The sequence below is a fragment of the Pinus tabuliformis genome, chromosome 2_2, assembly GCF_031772625.1.
Source record: "Pinus tabuliformis cultivar Carrire ecotype Pingquan chromosome 2_2, CPIR1, whole genome shotgun sequence".
Lineage (NCBI taxonomy): Eukaryota > Viridiplantae > Streptophyta > Pinopsida > Pinales > Pinaceae > Pinus > Pinus tabuliformis.
In genome coordinates this window covers 537,690,267-537,714,793 of record NC_142300.1, presented here as the reverse complement: position 1 = coordinate 537,714,793, position 24,527 = coordinate 537,690,267, and the positions used below count along the sequence as shown (strand labels likewise).

General features: G+C 38.3%; 1 protein-coding gene across 7 annotated transcripts in view; it reads right to left on the bottom strand.

Moving 5' to 3' along the window:
* LOC149193726 (uncharacterized) overlaps positions 1 to 24,527 on the bottom strand; it is a 152,562-nt gene that overhangs the window by 59,058 nt on the left and 68,977 nt on the right. For all 7 annotated transcript variants that reach the window (XM_089404882.1, XM_089404883.1, XM_089404881.1 and 4 more), the window contains one exon: positions 2,184 to 2,289. In XM_089404882.1, the coding sequence (XP_089261008.1) occupies positions 2,184 to 2,289 (106 nt within the window). The remainder of the gene's footprint in view (positions 1 to 2,183; positions 2,290 to 24,527) is intronic.

Here is a 24,527-nt window from a genome sequence, read left to right as displayed (position 1 = left end):
CACCTCACACAATACCCCTTGCTTCAGGCTATTGCTTTGCTACCCTCGAGGGGGTATCCGTATGTGATTGTAAGGCTTCAAATATGAACTAATGGGGATAAATAACACCCCAAATCTGAAATTAAAGCTTGTTCTTCTGCAATAAACACTTCAAAATCTGCAACTTGTTTATCAAATCAGCCAGCTTAAATTTCAAATATGTGTTCATATAAATGCTAAAACAAATCAGAAAATTCATAAATTCACTGCCCTTATTTCCACAATTAAAGTTACAGAACAGCAAATTAAATTGGCTCAAGAGTAACACAAAAATACGCGAAACAATGTTTTACCATAGCTTTTAACTTTAAGTAGTGCTCTTACGAGTCCGCAATATAGTTCAAAAAAGCAATGGTATTCGGTGTATTTTGCGCTAAAAAGCTTAAAAGGCAGCTATTTTTAATAGATGATCAATGCCTTGACCTTTGTTAAAGGAGTGAAGGAAATATCAAATTTATTAGGCAAACAAGATTATTTGAATCTCACAAATTGTACTTGAGAAGTAAATATTCAAACAAGAGCAAGCCATGCAAACTAGATAGAATCCTTAGTACTTAACACAGGTACACTTGCATTGGTCACCAAAAGATGTTGACTGGATCTTTACTCAGAGATGTAGAAAGAACCAAGTTCCAAGCAAGTTGGGCACAAATCAACATGCTTCAGGATCTTGAGGGATAGAAGTAATCATACAAAGACATTAACAATTTTCTCACACTGCTCAATGTATAACTATGGTGTAGAAAACTCAACCAAGACAATAGTTCAGCTGCTTGTTTAAACATCAAAATCTCAAGAGAAAAGAGAGGAGGGAAGAAGATGAAAAAATGACTTGCACTCTTATTTGCAATCAAGAGAAGACGAGAAGGGAGGAGACTCAAGAATAAGTTGTGCCTTGCTTTAGAAATTATCTAAATAGGGAAGAAGGTAATCTACTCACATCCTGTAAAAGTATTGATAAGCCATTCACAAGTGGCGATGCCTTCCTCTTGCGAAAAAAATCTTGCATAGATGACCAATCTGGAAGAAGATAGAAAAGGAGAAAAGCATGCCATCTCACAACTTACGAAAGCATAAGAATCTACCCAGAAAGGTCCTCATGTAAAGCGCCCTTATCCTGCCTAGAATTAATTGTGTCGAAGTGCTAAGGAATAGTGGTCTCAAAGAGGAAGTACCACTTCTCTAGCCCATTATGGAGGAGAAAAACCACAATAAGAGGTTAAGAAACCTTCTTAAGCAGTGCACCCCATTTGAAGAAGATGGGACAAAAGGGAAAAGCCAAGGATTGAAAAGGGGAATTTCCGACCAAAGCATCCACATTGAGTCCAAATAAAGCCCCTTTTCCTAACATAGAAGCTTTTGCTTTGAAAGAAAAGTCAACAAAGGCAACTTTTCTAGCATAGAATCTTTCTAGGAGTGTCAGTCAACACAGAGAAAGCTTGCTTTAGAAAGCAAGGAAAGTCATAAATTCCATCTCAAGTGGCGGGCACCAGTTATGAATAAATGTCATTTGTCACCCAACTACTCATCCTCCATGGATCCTCTCAACAGAGGTGCACTCCTCCTGGGCTCCAAAAAGATGGCACATGACCATAATTAGGATGCACTGCCATCTAAATCAACACATAGGATAGGAACATGAAAAAGAATATGCCATCACTAGATTAAAGCGAACTTCTCCACTATGAAAAATACACTGCATCTCAAAATACCATAGTGCTTGGAATCTTCTGAAAGCACAAACCCATATTCACTCCTAGAATGGTAACCCCAAGGTATGTGCTAAAAAATAAAGGAAAAAAACCTCCTGCGAGAAATCTGTGTGAACCAAAATACTGAGACTGTTCCCGTTGAATTTCTTTTACCTATGCTACATTTTTATCTCCTGTATAGAAATAACAGGAAGTGTATTCTAAGCCTGCTTAAACACAGGTGGTTCAGCTAGAATGTTCAGATCAAATTTGAAATTCAGAATGTTGAACAGAGTTACTAATACTGACAGTTCATAAATCTAATAAAAATAAGTACAAATTCCTGAAATTTGTTTCAAAGAATAAAAAGTGCAATTTAAAGAGTCAGATATCTGGCAACTACAAAAGGGTATAAATGTCTACATCTAATCTACAAGAGTTGATTTCATGCACCTTATTTTGGATCGAGAAGTTGATGAAATTGGTATCAACCAAAACAAGATATGGCGGCCCCAATGCGGTGTTGTATTTGAAGAAGAGCGCTGAAGAGACATTAGGTCTGGACAAAAATATTTATGCAATTTCAATACACAATAAAGACAAGTCAAAGTTGTAAAATACAAGCAAAAAAATCATCTACAAAAGCATAATCTAGATTCTAAAGTAAAATTCTTTCTACGTCACAAAATTCAAGCATCAAATAAGATGCACCAATGAATGTCAGAAACATCTGGTCAGATATATTTTTCATTTAACTGGATTGTTTATGGTGCTATGTATTTTTTTCTGATGTGTAGAAATGATTTTCTTCGGCATGGTGTAAATTAGTGTTGAAGACATACAATCATTGTGGTAAAAAAGAAATTATTTTGTTGTTTATTTTTCAAATTTAGGAATAGATGAGGCGGGAGCATTCAATCCATTAATGATCAGCAAATACCAAATATAATTGTAATTCTACATAATGACAACTTTCCAAAAAAATTGTGGCAAAGCAGATTCTAGGTTACTAATTTTTGCTATTGTAAAATAAGATATTGAAGAGTCCAATAACATTTATAATATATATTATGCCCATGGAGCGTAGAATAGTCAGCGATGGAGTCCAATAACATTTCTAATATATATTATGCCCATGGAGCGTAGAATAGTCAGCGATGGAGTGTACTGTTAAGGCACTCCTTTGTGTGAAGGTTGCCAGTTCAAAACCCCCTGGGTCTAGCTAACAAAAAAAGATAGCATTCAATCCTAACTGGAAACCTTGATGTACAGCCCTCTTGAAATATCATTCTCAATCTGAAGAGATCTCATAAGAAGAGTCGGATTAGTAAGCCATTTGTTTAGCATCATACCAACCAGCATTGTCACATAGCAAGGCCTTGACTAACAGCTTTATCTCTCCACAAGATCAGAGCACAATGTTGACGAGACCAATCATTGATAGAGTCACATAGCAAGGCCCTGACTAACAGCGTTATCTCTCCACAAGATCAGAGCACAATGTTGGCAAGACCAATCATTGATAGACACCATCATCATTGTCTCTCAAGGCATACCCCACCCGGGTGTTCACAGGGTATGTCTTTCCAGGACTATTCTTATCTTGGATTCCCAATCCTCAAAGAATATCAGTCCTCTACGACTAATCTTATCTTGGATGCCCTACCACATCCTCAAAAACTATCGGATGCCAAATGCTTACCCAATGCTTCATTCTTTCATCACGAAGTGAATACAAGAATGATGTGTCTATCTCTCCTTCCCAACTAGGGAGGATATATCAACTAGTCCAAGTTTGTCTCTCAAATACACAAGCTTCTTGTTAGGAAGAGATTTTGTCAAGATGGCAGCTACTTGTTCATCAATGGAGATATACAGTAGCTGCAACACACCATCTTGTACCAGCTTTCGAATGTAGTGATACTTGTTGTTTATATGCTTTGTCTTTTCATGAAACACTGGGTCTTCATACAATCTTATACAACTAGTGTTGTCACAATGTATCACTATAGGGTCCATTGATCCATCAAAAAAGTTGGACAGTAGCTTCCTCAACCAGACAACTTCTCTGCTTACTTCACAGGCGGAAATATATTCAACCTTAGCACTACTCAAAGCAATCGATTCTTGCTTTCTGCTCATCCAACAGACCATGGAGGATCCCAAACTAAAACATCCTCCTGTAGTGCTTCTCCATCTTGATCACTGCCTCCCCAATTGAAATTTGTATATCCAATCAAGTGGACATCATTTCTCTTATCATACTTCAAGCAATAGTGGATTGTACCTTGCAGGTATCTCAGTATATGCTTGGCTACTATCTAATGATCATGCTTGGGCTCTACCTGGAACTGACTGAGAACATTTACTGCAGAACATATGATTGGTCGTGTATTTACCAAGTACATCAACGAGCCAATCAATTGTCTATACTTGGGCAAATACACTGGGCTTGATTCGGAACTCCTTAGCCTCTTCAAGTTTGTGATCATGGGAATTGTCATACGTTTGCAATCCATCATGTCAAACCTCTTCAGCATCTCGATCACATACTTTCCTTAACCTAGATAGATCTCATCAGGTCCCTGCCAAACTTCTAGTCCCAAATAATAGTGCATCAGCCCTAGATCCTTCATGTTGAATTTTGTTGTTAGTTGCTTCTTGCATTCTTGGATACGACCTTCCACACCTGTCATGAGAAGATCATCTACATACAGAAGAATTATTACGGGCTCATCCTTCACAATCTTGATGCAGAGATTCAGATCAACAAAACTCTTTGAGAAGCCCAATCTTTGTAGGTATGCATCCATCCTTGCATACCATGCCCTTGGTGCTTGCTAAAGGCCATACAATGCCTTCTTTAACCTGCAAACATAAGTTTCTCTATCTTTGACTTCAAATCCCAAGGATTTCTCTATATAGACTTCTTCATCAATAGTGTCATTCAAGAATGCACTCTTGACATCCATTTGATAGATGTTCCATCCCATTGATGTTCTTAAAGAGACTAGTGAACGTATAGTTGTATACCTTGTTGTAGGTGCAAATGTCTCTTCATAATCGATGCCTTCTTGTTGAAAGAAGCCCCTAGCCACAAATCTTGCCTTGTACTTATCAATACCTCCATCTGTTGCATGTTTAATCTTGTAGAGCCACTTGGAAGCATAGTTTTAAAATTCAAAACAAGTGACTGGACTGGTCCGCCTAATAAATCGGGTTTCAAACCGAAACCAGTCAAACTGGGACTTGTTAGATTTCAATAAACCGGTTATAAAAAAACACATGAAAAAATCATTTTTCAATGAAAAAAACTATTTTTAAGATTTAAAACCATGATTCCAAACCAATAGACACAAAATATGCAAAGTTTGCTCATATATATACCATGTAAAGGTGAATATATCAAAATGGCACCAAGTGCAATACATATCAGCAACAAAATATATAATTAATGAGGCTCTAAATGACCTCTAGAGTTCAAAAACAAAGCCTACAAACTATGGGGCCACTGGCCTACTACAAATCTACATATATGATATTAGTGATCAACATTATCACTTGAAACTTCTCATCATGATCAAACTCAGTTGGTTGAGTCTCGACTCCCAAACTTTGCAACTGCTTGAGTCACAAACTTCTCTATTGGTTCAGTGACTTGAGTCTCAAACTTTTGAAGGTATTCTGCCCTAATATGCCCTATTACTTCATTTGGTGCTCCACATGGCTTTACATGGCCTCCTATCCCAGCCAAGTGTTGTTTGAACCTGTTAATACCCCCTCCTGCAATAGATTTTTGGCAATATTTGCAAATCGTTTTGCCATCAATCATATCCAGTGTTGTGAAAAGCGTGATTAAATCGCACTTTTTTCCTAATGCCGATTTAATCGCGCTTTTTATACCAAAAAAGCGGCTATATTTTTTTTGCCGATTTTTTCCGAAAAAGCGCGCTTTTTTGAAGAAAAAAAACGTGCTTTTTTCGAAAAAATCGCGCTTTTTTCGAAAAAAAAAAACGCGCTTTTTTTGGAAATAAGCTCAGGGTGTCGGGGCAGCGGGTTTTATAATGAGATTTTGGATTTTTTTTTGGTCATTTGGACAGTGGGCGCGCGCAGAAGGAGGAGGAAGTCTTGGAGAGAGCAGCTGGAGGGTTTGTGACCAAATCTAAGTGCTTATAGGACAAATTCAAGAGGAGACCACCAATTTCTCCATAGAAACGGTATGTGGATTAATTTTTTTTTGTTTTCCTTGTTTAAAAACATTGTTTTTCATTGTTTTTGGTTGGGAAACTTCATATGGGCACCATTTTCCTTTTGTTTTCATTGTTTTTAAAGAATTTTTTGTATTTTTTCATTGATTTGGGATGGGTAACTTGGTATGACTATGGGAACCAATTTTATTTTATTTTTTTCATTTTTTTAAACATTGTTTATGTTTTTTCATTGTTTTTGGCATTTGCCATTTGGTTGGGTAACTTGGGTTTGGAACTTTGGATTCTGGAAATTTGTAACTTGTAATTTTGTAAATGCTAAATTGTAATCCTAAATTCCTATTTCCTAATCCTTATTTTCCCATAGGTTTGCAAATTCAAAGTTCAAAAACAAACATGCCAAGGAAATTGGATCCTTTCTGGGAATATGGTGAACCTAAAGCTCCGAATGATAGACAAAACTTGAATTGCAAGTTGTGTGGAAAGGAGATACGCGGGGGGGGTGTACAGGTTGAAGTTTCACCTTGCACAAATCCCTGGACATGATGTGGGGCCCTGTATAAATACAAATCCTGAACTTATCCAAAGAGCCATGAGAGCATTGGGAGAATTAGAGCACACTAGAGAGGCCAAAGAAGAACTCAAAAGGCAACTAAAAAGGTCAGCTGAAGGAAGTGGGCCAAGTGGCACTGGTTCTACTGCAACATCAATCAATCTGGTAGCTGCATCATCATTTTTTGTTCCTCGAACCACACCTGGTTCACAACCATCTATCGGTTCAATGCTAAAAAGAACTGAAAAAGAACAAGCTGACAGGTTGATGGCAAAATTTCTCCTCTGGGGTGATATTCCTTTCAACATTGTAAGGAATAATCCATTTTTCCAACCTACTGTTGATGCTATTGCCAGTGTTGGCCCGGGGTACAAAATCCCTTCTTATCATGATTTCAGAGGTCGGATTCTTCAAGATAAAAAGCGTGACTGCACCCAAAGATTGGAGGATTTTAGGGCATCATGGGCACAAACAGGATGCACTATTATGTCAGATGGTTGGACTGACCAAAAGGGGAGAACCCTTATAAACTTCTTGGTTAGTTGTCCCAAGGGGACTATGTTTATCAAATCTGTTGATGCATCTCATCAAATCAAAGATGCAAGAACTTTATGTGATTTGCTGGATGTGTTTATTTTGGAGGTGGGTGAACAACATGTTGTCCAAGTCATAACGGACAATGCTGCAAATTATGTTGCTACTGGTAGAATGCTTATGGACAGGCATCCTACTTTATTTTGGACACCTTGTGCTGCCCATTGTATTGATTTGATGTTAGAGGACATAGGGAAAATTCCCTTTGTCAAAGATATTGTTGACTCATCAAAAAGCATCACAAAATTTATATATAATCATACATTTGTGCTTAGCTTGATGAGAAGATTCACCAAAAACAAAGAGTTGGTGCGCCCCGCCATTACACGGTTTGCCACGAGTTTCATATCTCTTCAATCCCTCTTGAATTCTATGTGGGATGTGAAGAGAATGTTTCTTTCAGAGGAGTGGCGTGCTTTGTCAATGAGCCGCAAACCAGAAGGAGAGGCCGTATGCAGACTAGTTTCATACCAGGAAGACTTCTGGGCAGGAGTGCAGGAGGTGTGCGCCATTACTGAACCTTTGGTAAAGGTTCTTCGGTTGGTTGATGGTGAGAAGCCCGCAATGGGCTATTTGTATGAAGCCATGGACAGGGCCAAAGAAGCCATTCGGGCCTACTATGATGATAAGGGAGATGATGGGTTTCAGAAACAACTCCTTCTATGGGGAGTGATTGATGAGCGATGGAACAACACACTCCATCGTCCCATTCATGCTGCTGGGCTTTTCCTGAACCCTGCATTTTCTTATGCATGTGGGTTTGATTTTGATGCTGAGATCATGGATGGATTCTTATCCTGTGTCTAGAAGATGGTGCGATCTCCAGAACAACGTATAGAGATCTCTAAACAAATTGAGACATATAAGATGGCAGGTGGCACATTTGGCTTTGAGATGGCTATCACTGATAGGACGATTAAAATGCCAAGTATTTTTTAGTTTGTAACTTTGTTTCAAATTTCATTGTCTCTTCAAATTCCATTTTTTTCTTATGTTTATTTAAAATTTTATTTGTAATTTTGTTGTAGATGCATGGTGGAAAATGTATGGTGGCAGAATGCCCCTTTTGCAAAAGCTTGCCATACGCATCCTCAACCAAACATGCAACTCCTCAGGATGTGAGCGCAACTGGAGTGTATCTGAAAAAATACACAACAAGAAGCGCAACAGGTTAACACTTAAACATTTAAAATATTGCAAATTTCCAAATAAATTTTTGAATTCATTAAACAATAATTTTTTTATAATATTAATTATTAATTATTATTTCATGATCTTTGTACAAGTTGGAGTCCCAGCGACTTAATGACATGGTCTACGTCTACTACAATCTTCGATTGTGGGTGAGGCAACTTGAGAGGACACCTGATGTGGATGCCATCTCATTGGATGGGATTGACACCACTGCTGCATGGAGGGTTGAGGCCGAGAGGCCTCTCATGGATTCTACTGATGATTGGTTAGTGTAGGATGTAGTGGAGGGGGAGGAGCAGGAGGAGGAGCAGGTGGAGGAGGAGGAGGAGGAGGAGCAGGAGGGGAAGGAGGAGGAGGTGACACCGCCTACCCGGGCTACCACTGCCACCAGTAGAGGACGTGGTCTACCTCCTGTAGCTCCTACTTCTAGTTCTTCAGCTTCTAGAGCACATCAGACTCCACTTCCATTTCCACCAGCACAGGCACCAGCATCTACATCTAGAGGGAAAGGGAAAGCTGTGACATTTTCTCGCAAGAGGGGCAGAGGAAATCAATAGGATTAGACTTTCATTTTATTGTATATGACATTATGACATGATGAGATACATTATCATATTTTTTGTTGATATTTTGAGGCTGAGTTGGGACTCAAGAGTCAGGACTTACTATTCAGGACATGATTCAATGTTATGTGTGATTTTAGCGCTAGAAATGATATTAAACATCTTATATATTAGTTTTTTTATCATATTTATGTGTCAATGTATTTATTTTATGTTGTAAATGGTTTAGATATTAAAAAAATTGAAAAAAAATGAAAAAAATGAATATTTTTGTACCAAACGCTTTTTTCCGCTTTTTCCCCGATTTTTCCGATTCGTTCCCCGCGCCGATTTAATCCCGCTCGCGCTTTTCACAACATTGATCATATCACAATGAGCCCATGCAGTATCCTTGGCTTTTGGAGGCATGATGACTACTACTTAACTCAAACTCTGTCGTTCCACTACTCCAGCAAAAACTCAACACTCTCCAAACTCCCAATCAAACTCACAAAAACTCAAAATGAGATGTGCGAGACAAATGAGAGGGGTAAGTTCCTTTTAAAGGCTTGGAGAGGGTGTTTTTGGAGGGAAACAACCCTTATTTTCCCTCCAAATCACCCTGGAACCTTCCTAAACCACACTGTGTCGGTCTGTCACGGCCTTGGCAGTGAATCGGTCAGTTTAGGACAGAATCAGCTTGTTTGACCATAAACCGGTCGGTTTAGGATGGAACCATCCCTCACGGTCTTCGCAATGAATCGACCGTTTATGACGGAACCGGCTTGTTTGACCATAAACCGGCCTGTTTGGGACGGAACCGGCCGATTAGGACAGGTTTTTGTGAATTTTAGGCAAAGAGGAGGCATAAACCCAGTTTTTGTACCGATTTGACCCGGTCGCCCAATGAACCGACTGGTTTGACCGATTTCCAGTTCAAGCCGACCAGTTTTTAAAACATAGCTTGGAAGTTACCACAAATTTATCTTTAGGCCTAGGTAAGATCTCCCAAACTCCATTTTTCATTATCGATTGATACTCTTCATTCATGGCATCTTTTCATTCTTGATGTTTGACAGCCTCTTCAAAGGTGGATGGTTATGCTTCTATTAACTTCATCATATAGGCTGCATACCCAGAATATCTTTTGGGCTTCTTACTTTCCCTAAATGTGCCTTTGGCTACTCCATGTCCCTCTGCATCTAAAAGAGTAGATTTCAACCAATTAGGTCTCTTTCTACTTTCAGGGATGACCACAGGTTGCACGGGTTCACTGGGACCTTCGCCTTCATGATTTGAATTTTCTTCCTCCCTGGCATATTCCTCTTCAAATATAGGAAATTCTATGTCATCAGAGTCCATCATGAGGTCTTTTGATTTCTTAAAAGCAATACTTTCATCAAATATCACATCTCGACTAACTTAGAATCCTTATTCTTCTTTTTGTAAGGTTCTCCACTTCAACTTTGAATTCTTGAAATTTGTTGAATACTTCATCCTTGGATTTCAACAAATAAACCCAAGATTTCCTTGAATGGTCATCAATGAATGTCACATAATATAGATGACCTCCAAGAGACTTTGTAGACATAGGACCACAGAGATCGAAATGAATGAGTTCTAGAATTTCTTTTGACCTTGAAGCACTACATCCAAATCATCTCTTGACATTTTTAGCTAATGCACATCCCTTGAATACTCCTTCATGATCCTCCGTGAGTTCAGGGATGCCATTCACCATTGAATTTAGAGTTGGTAAGATTTTGTAATGAAGGTGACCAAACCTTTTATGCCAAAGTTCACATGGACTTACTTCAATGTGAACCAAAGCTTGAGAGAGGAGTCAGTTATTTGGAGAGTCTTTCTTCACGACTCCCAATCATCTTTGCATTTTCGATGAAAGAGTTTTTATCCCATACTACAACCTTTCCATCTATAAAAGTGACTCTATCTCCCTTATCTTCTAGACATGAAACAGAAAGTAGATTCTTTTGCAAACCTGGAACAAATAGGATGTTGTTGAGATGAATATTTCCTCCATTCTCCAGCTCCAGCGAGGTTGATCCAATTCCCCTTACAAGATAGCTCTTCTTGTCACCAAGCTCAACAAAGTAAGAAGAGTTTCCTCTTAAGAAGGCCTTTAGTTGCTTGTGCTGACCAAGTCACCAGTCATATGTCTTGATGCTCCACTGTCAATTACCCAAATGTTATCATCTTCAAATGTGACAGTAAGTGCCGAGAATAACCCTTCATCCTTTGTAGATATCTTGGTCATATCATTCTTGATTGATAATAGGAGATTCCACAATGCCTTGACGCCTTTCTTGAGATGACTTGTTATCATAGAACACTTCTTTAGAAACTTCTTCAAGGGAGTAGTGATCTTCATCATGCCCTTAGCCAACCTTAGCTCTGATACCATGTTGAGAAATATATAGGGCAATAGTTAGGATGATTTCTCTTATACTTGATAATTGCTTGTGATGTCTTTTTACTTTTTCTTACTTATTTTTCTTATTATTATGTTATTCTTATCATCAAACATCTAACAAAACAAGAAGATCAACAGTACACAGGAACACAGCATATACGCTACAAGCCCGGGCCAAAACCTCTCTAATTGATAGGAAAACCCACATATCCCTTTTCTTATAGATTCTTTAATTGATGAATTCCAAGACCTCTAGACGAAGACCAATACCCTTCCAAGACCAAGTCCGACCTTCTTGATGATGTGCTTCCTTTGTCCAAGTCTAACCCAATCAAATCTCTTCCAGCAGCACAACTTCGACCCCCAGCGATAGAATTTCGACCTCTACTACAGGTCTGAAACTTTCGACCCTTCAAACAACTGCTGCCTTCACACATATGAGCAAATTTAGGGCTTCCAAGGATTCTTGTGATCTTCACTTGAGTTTCTTCTTCTTCTAGGGCTTGAGGATGACCTAATGAGCCTTTCTTCGACGTTCTTTCTGCACTTTCTCCAAGTCCGATTCTGCAGCAGCAAAACCCTAACCCAATAGCAGAAACCCTAGTCTCTTTCCTTTGCACGTGTGAAGAGAGAGAGAGAAATAACCCAATCACTTGATCTTCATACTTCTTCCTTTGCTTGATGAGAATAAATTATATACATAGGATGTCGAGTTCCCTCCTATATATAGACTTCCAAGGTGAACGAAGTGCCCCAATTTAAGCCGACTTCTTTTCTGGCAAGACGACTTTGTCTTGGAGGGTATTTTAACACTTTTAAGTACAAAAATAATTCTTTTACAAGTTACAATGTGCCTGATGGGGTATTTCATCATATGACAATGACTCTTTTGATTTCTTAACATAGGATAAACCCTAGAAGAACTCAATTGGTGCTTCACCTCTAAAATAAAAGACCTTGAGCATGAAACCCATGCTTCAAAAATAACAATAATAACTTTTCTTTTATTTTACAATATACAAGACTCGAAAGTATATTTCATATTTATGAAGACCAAACCTAGTTACACATTTTTCAATACATTCTTCCAGTAGCAAGAGGTGATTATAGAAGAAAAACACATAGGACCAACAACTGTAACATGGCACAAAAACAGGATAAATGAATCTGTTCATCAGAAAAGACAACAACAAAAAGGTAGAAGCAGCCTTTGATTATCAATGAAAACATATGATGGAATCATGCAACAACTCAAACAAGTCATACACACAAACAAAGAAACATAGCATTATAAGCACACCAATGCCAACAAACCACTAAATATCAAGGAACAACTGAGGAAACCTCTTCACTGCAGATTCAAAAAGCAATATGATTTCAATTGATCCAACAATATCTTCTCCAGATTATTCTGAAAGTCCATAAAAATTGGACAACTTCATCACATAAGAGCCATTTCAGACAGAGATTTAGAGCCTAAGAATTGACACAATCAACCTAAGAATCATTTTATTGAAGAGGACCAGATATGTGTTAAGTATTGTCTTACCATCAAAGGTTTTAAGCACTCTTTTGTAAACCATTTGCTTCTTTATCTTACCTACTCGGATTTGTCATTGTTCATTTATATCATTAAAAGCCACTCAAAATCAGCCTTCTCTTGGCCGACCACTCTGGAAGTCTTTTTCTCAAGATTGATTTTGTTAGAGCATCTGATAGGATTGCTTAATCTTTTATTACAGAACTACTTCTGTGCCTTGGATTTGGTATTAAGAGTGCTCCATGGCTATTACACTGTTCTCTCATGCTTCTTCCTTTGTCTTGGTTAATGGATTGCTAAGAGACGGGGTGTCCTTTAGACCCTTACTTGTAAGTATCGGTTGCTGATGCTTTGGGGTACTCACTGGAGACTGCTATGATTCAGGGGAATTGCTCTTCCTGGTAGGTCAAAGATGGTGAATAATCACTTTGCTAATGATTTCCTTATCTCAGTTCTGACTGACCAGGTTTCGGTGGAATCAGCTACAGAATATCTCGATGTGTTTTGTTCAGCTTCACTTGCAATAGTGAGTAAACAGAAGACTGATTGATGACTTATTGTTTTAGACAATCCCCCACCTCGGATTCCAGGTGCTTGGAATTTTATTTGTCCTTGGGTTTCTATCCATTATCTGAGGACTTCCTTCAGCGCAGATCTTTCACCAGTTGCTATGTGCAGCTGGTGTCTTCAGAAGTTACAGGTTAAGAAACAATATTGGCAATTTAAGGATCTTCATTTTACAGGTAAGCTGACAGTCACCTCCAGGATTTTACAAGCCTCACTTAGTAATTATGTTTCCAGTTGGCTCTTGAATCGGGCTCAGCTCCATAAATTGCAAAATATTTTGAGGCCTTTCCAATGGTCCAAATATGGTGGGCCGTGAGGGTTGACAATTGTTCCATAGGACATTTTTGTTTTGCCTACAGTGATTATTTGTGGGGTCAGACAACAAAATCCTAAAGCAAAGTGCATTGTGAGATGTTTGGAGAGCTCACCTCCTTGGTGGAGATTTTACTGAGGTACAGGATTTTGCCAGCTCAGCATATATATTGGGTTCATTGCTGTTTTGTTTATGTGACACTGTTTCCTTCCCCCACTTGTCTCAAATTTAAGGCTCCTCCTAAAATGTATGTAGCCAGAGAAATTTGTTTCTTTGTATGTGATCTGGAATGTAGATGTAGTTGGGACTTGGCTCTGCACCCAATTTGGAGCTCAGAGAATCAAGGTCAACATATAGCTGAAATCGCTAAGTATCAAACCCAACTTGGCTCTGCACCCAATTTGGAGCTGAGAGAATCAAGGTCAACATATAGCTGAAATCGCTAAGTATCAAACCCACAGATTAATCAAGAAAGGCAATTTTTTGGAAGGATATACAAGATCCTATCAATAAGTCATGGGTAGATTAGAGGTTGAAACTTGATAGCCATCAGAAGGCTCTTCTTACTTCAGGCAGAGTGGCTACTAAAGGGATTCAGAGATTGATCCCTTTGAAGAATTTATTTTAAGATGAACATCCTAATGCCAAATGTTCAATTTGGAGGAATTGGTATCAACCTATCCAAGACCATGATAAGAGAGCAGATGAATACAAAATCTACACAACTTATCTTCATTTTGTTTGTCTTATAAATTACAAGATTTTGCAGGTTCATCATTTAGCATGGCCTTCCAACAAGAGCTCATTTGGAATAAAGGAGCCTCATGGATGACAGATGTCCGATCTGTGGTAAAAGAGTCTATTAAGCATATATTATGGGAATGTTTGATAGATAGAAACTTAGAAAGCGCTGTCAGAAGGTGCAGACACAATTTATCTCTATCTTTCAAAATGTTATTCATTGGAGGGATGCTCTGTTGGGCGACTCTCAGCAATTAATTATCTTAGCATTCATGAGCCTTTTGAATCGTCTGAGTCGCTACCTTGTTCTCTATTTGGAAATTAAGGTGTAAGTGTATCTTTAATAATGAGATTTATTTTGTCTCGTCATTCATAGAGTTTGAGAGAAGAAGTTGGCTCTCAGATTCAGGCAAAGCAGCCTCTCCTCATCAGGGATGCCAAGGATATAGATGTTTTTGCTTATTGTGATTTGATTTTAGCTTTAGTAGTGCTGATGAAGAGGTTTTGATTTTGTTCTTTGCTCCTTGTGTATTCTTTTCATCTCTGTATATATTCTTTTCTCTCTGTCAATACTCTTCCTTGTGTATTCTTTTGCTCTCTGTAAATATTCTTTTTCCAATATTATGTATATATTCTATGTTAATATAAAAAGTATTTATCACAAAAAATAGCCACTCAATCTTGCCTTATTTTCAACTCTTCAACTATAACTTCACTTTATTATCTATTATCGAAGATGTCTTTCTACCTACAGCAACTTTTAAAGCTGCATGAGGGCCTCATCATCCACCCCCCTTGTACAAGAAAACATTGGATGCACTCGCTTGGGAACCCCTTAGGGCAACCCCGAGTCTGCTCCCATCAACTCCGAATGCAAACAGATCACCATACACCACAATCTGATAGGATCTGCCAGGTGTGCCACCTTCAAGAGCTGGAAATGGGGATGCAACTCTTTTTTCGGTGTCCCTTGTGCTATGAGATGAATGGACGCTATCACTACCACTATAGGCACATGGGGCTCCCTCTCTACTATCTTCCAGTACCAAGATCAAAGATGCTTAGCTCTCTTCATTGAGGGAGATATTCAGCCACAGATCTCAGGGCCTACATGTCATGCCCTGCCTTGGGATGATTAGACCAATTACCTCATACTTCCCTGTTGATCCATCAGATCAAAGCAGCAAACGACAGGCAGAGTTCCAGACTGCACCAGACAGCAGGATGGTGAGACCCCAGGTTTCCCCTCGGCCTCCTTCTCTAGGAGTCCACCCAAGAGCAGTTCAAAGTTTAGTGCATTGTATTCATACTAGTTGTACTCTTCAGTCTCATTGACCTACTTTTGTGGTCACATGTTGGACATTAATAAGATTATCTTATCTCATTATCAAGGCCATAATATCCAGTCACTTTTAGCCCCATCCATTTGATATATGCTTAAGCATTACATCCTTCACTTGCAATAGTCATATGAATAAAGTGTGCCCAAAAAAGGCCCTCTTCTTCCATGCATCTAATAAAAGTTGCTGCCATACGACTACATTTCAAATATATATATATATATCATGGTTATTAAATATCATGTTGAAAACACAATTTTTGTATAGCTCCACTGCCAAAATTTTGTGTTATCCTTGAGTTTCAACCAGATAAGATAATCACTTCCACTATTTGTCAGGATAAACATAGTTACCAGATTCTCCTTAAGGCACCCCCCATCCGCATTAGACTCCTCAGAGAATCTCAGATCCATATCAGACTCTTTGGATTTTTTTGTGTATATTTTGGAACAAATCTATTTCTTGTTAATTTTTCAGTGTTTTATGCTTAGCACAATCACTTCATTCAATAATTCAATCTTCCAACAATAGTAAGCAATTGTAGATAGAACAGTAATCCAATTACACAATAGAAAACAGCCAAGAGCAAGAGCAAAAACAAGAAAGACACAAGATTTGGTCAAAAACCAGGGAAAAACCCACAATTGGGAAAACCCTTTCCAAATTATCTATGTTGCCAGGAAACGTGGGTTCAGAGACGGGGACGGCATTTTTTGAAACAGGGTGCGTGGGTTCGTTGGGTAATATAGTAATATTAAATTTTATACATTATATTTTATACATTATAAATTTATAAATTATAATTAATATTATATATGAAATTTGAATTTGTATATCTTTCAACTTTAAACAAAAAAACTTTAATCATTTAAACATGCACTTCATTTAACATTCAACATTCACATTGAAATTTCAAAATTTATCACCAAAAAATTGTTCAGTGTTTACATATTAATCAGAATCATGAATAATGATATATGTCCATTGTCATACTACATTCAAAATTTGCCTTGAGGCATCTCCAAACATGAACTAGGAAATTTTAAAATACTAAAATAAAAATAGCTAAAGCCTAATGAACAATGGCTTCCTCAACCCATGCGTCAATATCACTTAGATCTTCAGCTAGCATGCTCTCCAGGTAGGAATCACTCTCATCTTGAGGCTCTTGCTCATCCATAGCAATTGGAGGTAGCTCAATAAGGCCATCTGGTTGTATCTCCTCTTCCACACACATAGCATCATCTATGTGTTGGTCCCACCTCTTGAAAGGACCCTCCTCGTACCCGGGTCTTTTCAAGGTATGAGACGAAGTGTGCTATGAATGTACACTAAGTTCTGTGCCTTCTTTGAGCCCAACCTATTTCTCTTTACTGAATGAATAAAGGCATAAGTACTCCAATTCCTCTCACAAGATGAAGAACTAGCTACCTGAAATATTAGGGGAAGCCCATTAAATTAATTAAAAATTTAAAAATAGAAACTAAAACTAAAATGAAAATTTAAAATTTAAAAATTAAAATTAATTTCCTATATTTAATTGAGAATTTTTCAAATTTTGAATAAGATGAGGAACTTCAAACTAGCTACCTATCCAAGTAACCATATGGCAAATTGCTGCAACTCAGGAGCATCAACACCATGAAGCCACCACCAATCAATTGGATCCTTCTTGCGTCTATCTGCCAAAGATGCATGTGAACCAAAGACACCTCGGCCACGTGAAATGGGTAAATCGGAACAGCTCAACCAAAAACAAAAATGAAATTCGATGGCTGTGGGTTAGTAAAAAGTTTAGGTTTTAACTTTTAAGTTTTTGACATTTGTTAATAATAAATATCATATTATTAATTTTTAAATTTTATTTTTTAAATTTCAATAAAAAAAAAGGTTTACTTGAAATGATATTTTTTAATATAATTTTTTTCTAAAAAACCTAAAGAACCCAAACCGAAGAACCCAAAGAACCCAAACCGAAGAACCAAAGAACCTGTTAAAGGAAAAGAACCCAATTTTTTTTTTGGAGAACCGGGTTCTTCATAGAAGAACCCGGTTCTTATGGGTTCTTCGGAGAAGAACCTGTAACTGAATCCGGTACTTAATAACGGGTTCGAGAACCCCACCCCCAGGTTCGGGAACCCGTGCAACACAGTAAATTAATTTTTCCATTAGATTGTCATCAAATGTTAAGCAGAGAGATACAATGTTCCAATTCATCAACAATGAGTCAAAGTCAAACCTTTGACTATCCAAAAATCAACTAACCAATATCCAACCAAAGATGAACACAAAAGTCAAACCTGGTCAACAAATCAAATCTGCAATTCTAATCAAAGTCAACAGCAGTAACAGCAGTCCTAACCAGTCAATTGTCAATGGTCAAATCACCTCCAAATCAGCTCAGTCAACAGTCAAAAGATGTGGCCTTCTTTGCCGGTCAAAGTTTGGTAAAAACAGTCAACAAAATCCCCACAGAAATTGGTCAAAGTCAACATGTTGACCTGCAAAAACCCTAGGTGCAGACCTGCAGTCAACGTGGGTCAAAGTGCCCAAAAAAATTCGGTCAAACTTTCCCTAAACTCAACCTCCCAAAACAGATCAAAAATTCAGTCAAACAGCCAAAATCTCGACGGTCAACGCTGGTCAAACAGTCCCCAAACAGAAGTCAATGCACCAAAACTGAAAAAGCTTCCTTCTCTTTGCACATTTGAAGTCAACCCTGCAGTTTTAGATGTAGTACGAAGTTCGAACAATAAAGAGGAGTGTTGATGCTCCGAAGTGATGTGACATGAGGTCTATTTATATGTGACTCAAGGGGTCGAATTAGCTTGCCCAGGTTGACTTGTACTTTTGTGCACATGTGGGTTTCACCTTAAAAATACTATTTTTCCTTGACCAAATTAAATTATTCCAAGTGTTAGTAGGGGCTTCTCTAGATGAGGAAGGCTTCTCAACGGAGGGAATTTGTCCCTAAGCTGCCAAACACTCCCTCTCAGCTAGGGAGAAATTTTCGACTGCATAATAAGTCCCATCTCAAATGTCTGGTCATCATCATCAAGACAGTGGGAGGCCTCTTTAAGTGCCGCGTTTAGACCCTTTGGAGATTAGTGTGAAGGCTATCCGTAGTAAATAGGTGGATTGTGGAGGATGTTTAGGGTTTTGTAGCTCTTAGATCTTGTGCCCTAACCAGAGATCAAGTTTGCCAAGATATGCTTCAGTCCTTTCAACTTACACAAGTTGCCAGATGGGCAGCCTTGACATGATCAGTGAAGCAGCGAAGGAAGGAGTGTCTTATGGAAGGAAAGCTTCAATATGTTGAGTAATTGGTTGAGATGTTCTCTTTATGAAGAATTAACGAAGAATTGATCAACGGTTTCCGCACATTAGGGTTTGTCCCTGGCTGGTGCCACATCTTGTGTCCTCTTGTCTTGGCTCGTCTTCTACTGTTTATGTTTATGTTCTATTTGCACTTTACTTTCATGCTAATGTGATTGCTAATCTGGAATTGATATTGAGCTAATATGAAAAATTGAAGTAAATTTCTCTAAGCATAGAACATACCTAAAATTAGCATAGGTCCATGTCATCATCGTTCTTCTCAACAGGAGGAGGAATATCCCTTGCTTTTTCCAAGGGCAACATTTTCATCAAAAGCCATATCCCTGCTAAACTCAATATTCGTTTGACCAAGCACATATATTCTAAAAGCTTTAGAATTTTCCAATATCCAACAAATGTACCTTTCTTTCCAGTAGCTTCCAACTTGTTCCTCTTGTCCTTTAGCACATGAAAGTACACGGGATAGCCAAAGATCCTTAGATGTCCAACATCGAGTTTCACACATGTGAACAATTCTTTGGGAGTCTTGTTAGAAACTTCGACAACTTTTGATCATGCAGCATGGCTCGGGCAACTACCATGATGGTCCTATTCTTTCTTTCAGCCAATCCATTTTGTTGAGGATTGTAAGGTACAGTGGTCTCCTTCTTGATCCCAGCTTTCTTGCAAAAGTCAATGAACTCGTTCGAAATGAATTCTCCACCATTATCAGACCTAAAGACATTGATTCTCTTCCTAGTTTGATTCTCTATTAGTGCCTTTAATTCCTTGAACATATCAAATGCTTCATCCTTGTGATTCAAGGACAATATCCATGTTTTACGAGAGAAATCATCCACAATGATTATATGGTAGAGGTAGCCACAAAGAGATTTCACTGGCATGGGTCCACATAAGTCAGAATGTATGAGTTATAGAATGTCACTAGTCCAACTTCTGCTATAAGGGAATGGTCCCTTCGATTTCTTTCCACTAGCACATCCCAGATAGACCCCATCATGATTACCTTGAACCTCGAGCATTACAAAAGTCGTCCTCCTTACTTTAGGCAGAGCTTCATAATGAAGATGACCAAACCTTCGGTGCCATAGCTCACTTTGATGATCACTATCATGTACCAATGCTCGGATTGGTCTTCCATTGACTCTATAGAGTCCTTCAATTCTTGATCCTAGAGTCAATGCATCCCTCATGAGAGATTCCATAGTCCAGGTGAGGACATTTCCTTTTATGAAGGCAACCCTCATCCCTTTGTCTTCCAGGGCAAAAATAGATACAAGATTCTTCTTCAAACCCAAAACATACATAACATCATGTAGACATATGATTTCACCATAGTCCAAATGAAATGAAACAAAACCAAACCAATGACAGGAAAAGTAGAATTGTCCCCATGAATGATCTTCAAATTAGTCTCCCTCTCAACCAAGTTTGAGAGGACTTCACGATACCCAGTGAAGCGTCTAGAGGCCCCACTATCTACCAACCAACTATCATATGAATCAGAGGGTGAGGAACTAGAAAGAGCATAAATAAGAAAATATTCAGATTGAGTAGCAGCTGCATTATTTCCATAACTTGAATTTCTTGATCTCTTTTGAGGACGATGGCCTTCTTCACGATCATCAGGAGCATCTCTTCTTCTTCTATTGAAATCATCTCTTCTTCTTCTATCATTGAACCTGTTGTTGTTGTAGACACGATTGTTGTTGTAGTTGGACATTCGAGCGTCTCTCTTTTTTGAACAGTCTCAAACATAGTAACCATGCTTGTGGCAATTGAAACATTCAATTCTCCTCACTCTTCTATTGGAGTCCTTTGATTCAAGGGCAAACTTTCTTAAATTAGATGGTCTTCCTCTTCCTTTCCTCTTCTTGCCTTGAGAAGCAAATGCAAAGGGTTCTCCTTCTTCATGCTTTTGAATCCTTGCTCTAGAAATTATCTTAGTCTCTTCTTGAGTGCACTTGCCGGCCAGTTCATCAAATGTCAGCAACTTGTCATTTTTGCTTATAGTAGTAATATGTCTCCCAAATTGGAGGAAAACCTTGAAGAACAACGAGTATCAGCTCTCTATCAGACATAGATTCTCCAACAGTCAACAATTGATCCCTAAGTTGTGATAATCTCATGAAGTATGATTGCACAGTCTCTCCCTTGTTCATCTTGATTGCCTTCAATTGACTTTCAAGGAGAGAATATGGTTCAAATTGTTGACCTCATACATCCCAACCAGCGTATCATAGATTTCCTTGGAGTTCTTCAGCTTATAAATGTAAGTAAGCAAATGATATCTCAAAGAATCAATAATTTTTTTATTGGCTTTGATCTTACCTTTCTTGTACTTGGCCTTAATAGCTGCAACAGCATTTTCTGGAGGCTAATGTACTTTTCCTTCCACATATTCCAACACATCATTCTCATCCAAGGTTACTTTCAATCTGATCTTCCAAACAAGAAAATTTGATGAGTCATTCAGCTTCTCTCCCTCCTTGAAGTATGAGCTAGACATCTTGACAAAGTCAAATTGGCCTCTTCAAATCTCTCCAAAGGTGATTGTTTATCTCGTCTCCTTAAGCTTGTCTTCACCTCAGCTTTGATACCATGTTAATTTTCCAGTGTTCTATGCTTAGCACAATCACTTACACAAATTCTTCTTCAATTAGCAATCACTTCATTCAATATATTCAAACTTCCAATCATAGTAAGCAATTGTAGATAGAACAGTAATCCAATTACACAATAGAAGACAGCCAAGAACAAAAACTAGAGAGACACAAGATTTGGTCAAAGACCAGAGAAAAACCCCATAAGGGGGAAAACCCTTTCCAAATTCTTCTTCTATTAAATTGTCATCAAATACTCAGTAGAGAGATACAATATTCCAATTCATCAACAATGAGTCAATATCAAACCTTTGACTATCCAAAAATCAACCAACCAATATCCAATCAAAGATGAGCCCAAAAGTCAAATTTGGTCAACAAGTCAAATCTACAATTCTGGTCAAAGTCAACAGCAGCAGCAGTCCTAACTAGTGAATGGTCAATGGTCAAACCACCTCCAAATCAGTTCGGTCAACACTCAAAAGATGCAGCCATCTTTACTGGTCAAAGTTCGATCAAACAGTCAAAAAACTCCCCACAGAAATCGTCAAAGTCAACCTGTTGACCTGCAGAAACCTTAGAGTGCCCAGAAAAATTCGGTTAACACTGGTCAAACAGTCCCCAAACAGATGTCAACGCACCAAAACAGAAAAAGTTTCCTTCCCTTTGGACGTGTGAAATCAACCCTGCAATTTCAGATGTAGTACAAACCAATAAAGAGAAGAGAGATGTGTGTGTTGATGCTCCAAAGTGATGTGACATGAAGTCTATTTATATGACTCAAGGGATCAAATTAGCTTGCCCAGGCCAACTTGTACTTTTGTGCACATGTGGGTTTCACCTTAAAAATAATATTTTTTCTTGACCAAATTAAATTCTTCCAAGAGCTAGTAAGGGCTTCTCTGGATGAGGAAGGCTTCCCAATGGAGGGAATTTGTCCCTGAGCTGCCAAATTAACATTTCTGGTATAAGAGGATCCAAATTCCAGTGACAGAATCGTAGCAGATTTAACCTCTAGCCGCATGTTTTGAACAATTTTAATTTTTTACCATCATTGTCTCCAGGAACAGTCATCACACAGTTTACATAATAATTATTTGCTAACTTGGTCAAAATTTGAGTGAATTTTTACCAAAATTCCCACTCAAGCACTTTAGAGTTGACATTAAATTAGTTGTGATCATCACGTTTATATCAATGTTGTATTTTAAAGTTTTGTACAGTGAGCTGTTTTTAGTGTAGTATGTATATTAGAGACCTGTAGCTCTCATCTGAAAGGTTAAATTTCATGCAACATGTCTATTTGTATTCAATGGGTTTCTCTTTGTATTTAGCTATTGTTACTCATCATTTATCATAGTTTTTTAATCTAAATTAGAAGTGTTCACACTGCACAATTTTCCACTGCTGGTAGGTTTTGTCTCTCAGAATTGATTTTACTTCTCACTGTTCTCCATCATGGCTCGTATAATTTTGCTGTTATAACCTGAATATTTGATAATGTTGTATGCTAGCAATTGCAGTCTTTAAATCTTCAGCAAACTTGGTGGTTTTGTCCAATGTTTTTAAAACCAGAACCGGTGACCGGACCGGTCCACCTAATGAACCGGTTTACAGACCGGAACCGGTCTAACCGGGACTGGTTTGGTCTAAACGAACCGGTTTTAAAAAAAATACATTAAATAATTAATTTTTAATGAAACAAAACTATTTTTAAGATGTAAAACCATGATTCCAAGCCAATAGAGACAAAATATGCAAAGTTTGCTCATTTATATACCATGTAAAGTTGAATATATCAAAATGGCACCGAGTACAATACATATCATCGACAAAATAGCAAAATACATAAGAAATGAGGCTCTAAATGGCCTATAAAGTCCAAAAACAATGCTGCAAGCTATGAGGCCATTGGCCTACTACAAGTCTACAGTGTACACATGATCAATCATCAAGTCCATCACCACTACTAGACACAGGATCATCATCAGGGGCTACATAGACATCATCTGGTTCAGAGTCTGAGGATGCCTCAGCCTGATCTGCAACCTCAGTATCAATGCCACCAATGACAATAGAAGTGGACCTAATGGAAGCACGAGTTTGTCGACCTGCACGACTAGTGCCTTCCATTGGTTCCTTGCCTTTCCTTGATGCCGCTATTGATCCTAGTTCTGATGCCGCCACATAATCTGCCTCATCCCCCGCTAAAGCCATGTCGATATCAAAATCAGCCTCAAACACAGGATCTTCAGTCTCCTCCACCCATTCTGATGTTGGATCAATATCGTCCAACACAATGGGATCTAGATCAGGTGATTTGCTCATCATTTGGTTCCTCCTCAGTCGAAGGTTGTATTGCACAAAAACAAGATCATTTAACCGTTTTTGTTCCAAACGGTTTCTCTTCTTCATGTGTATGCGCTCAAAAACAGACCAATTGCGCTCACAACCTGAAGCACTGCAAGTTTGACTGAGGATTCTAATTGCAAACCTTTGCAATTGAGGACACTGGCCACCAAATGACTCCCACCAATGTGCTGCAAAGAAAAAGACATTAATTAGTAACTTAATTTATAATTTGAATTGTAAAGAACGTAAACAATTTTAACTTGAAAAGAAAAACAAAATGGAAATTGGAATTGCTTACCTGGTTGGTTCACATCTCTTGCCATCTTTGCCAAGTTTTTGCCAAAAGTACCACTTGCCATATTGAAAATAGTAAGTTGTCTATGTATTTCCAACTGGTCTACATGGCTAGGGACCATGCGCTCCAAGCAATCAATCAATCCAGCTCTGACCTCCCCATCATGCTGATCTCCTAGCCGATTT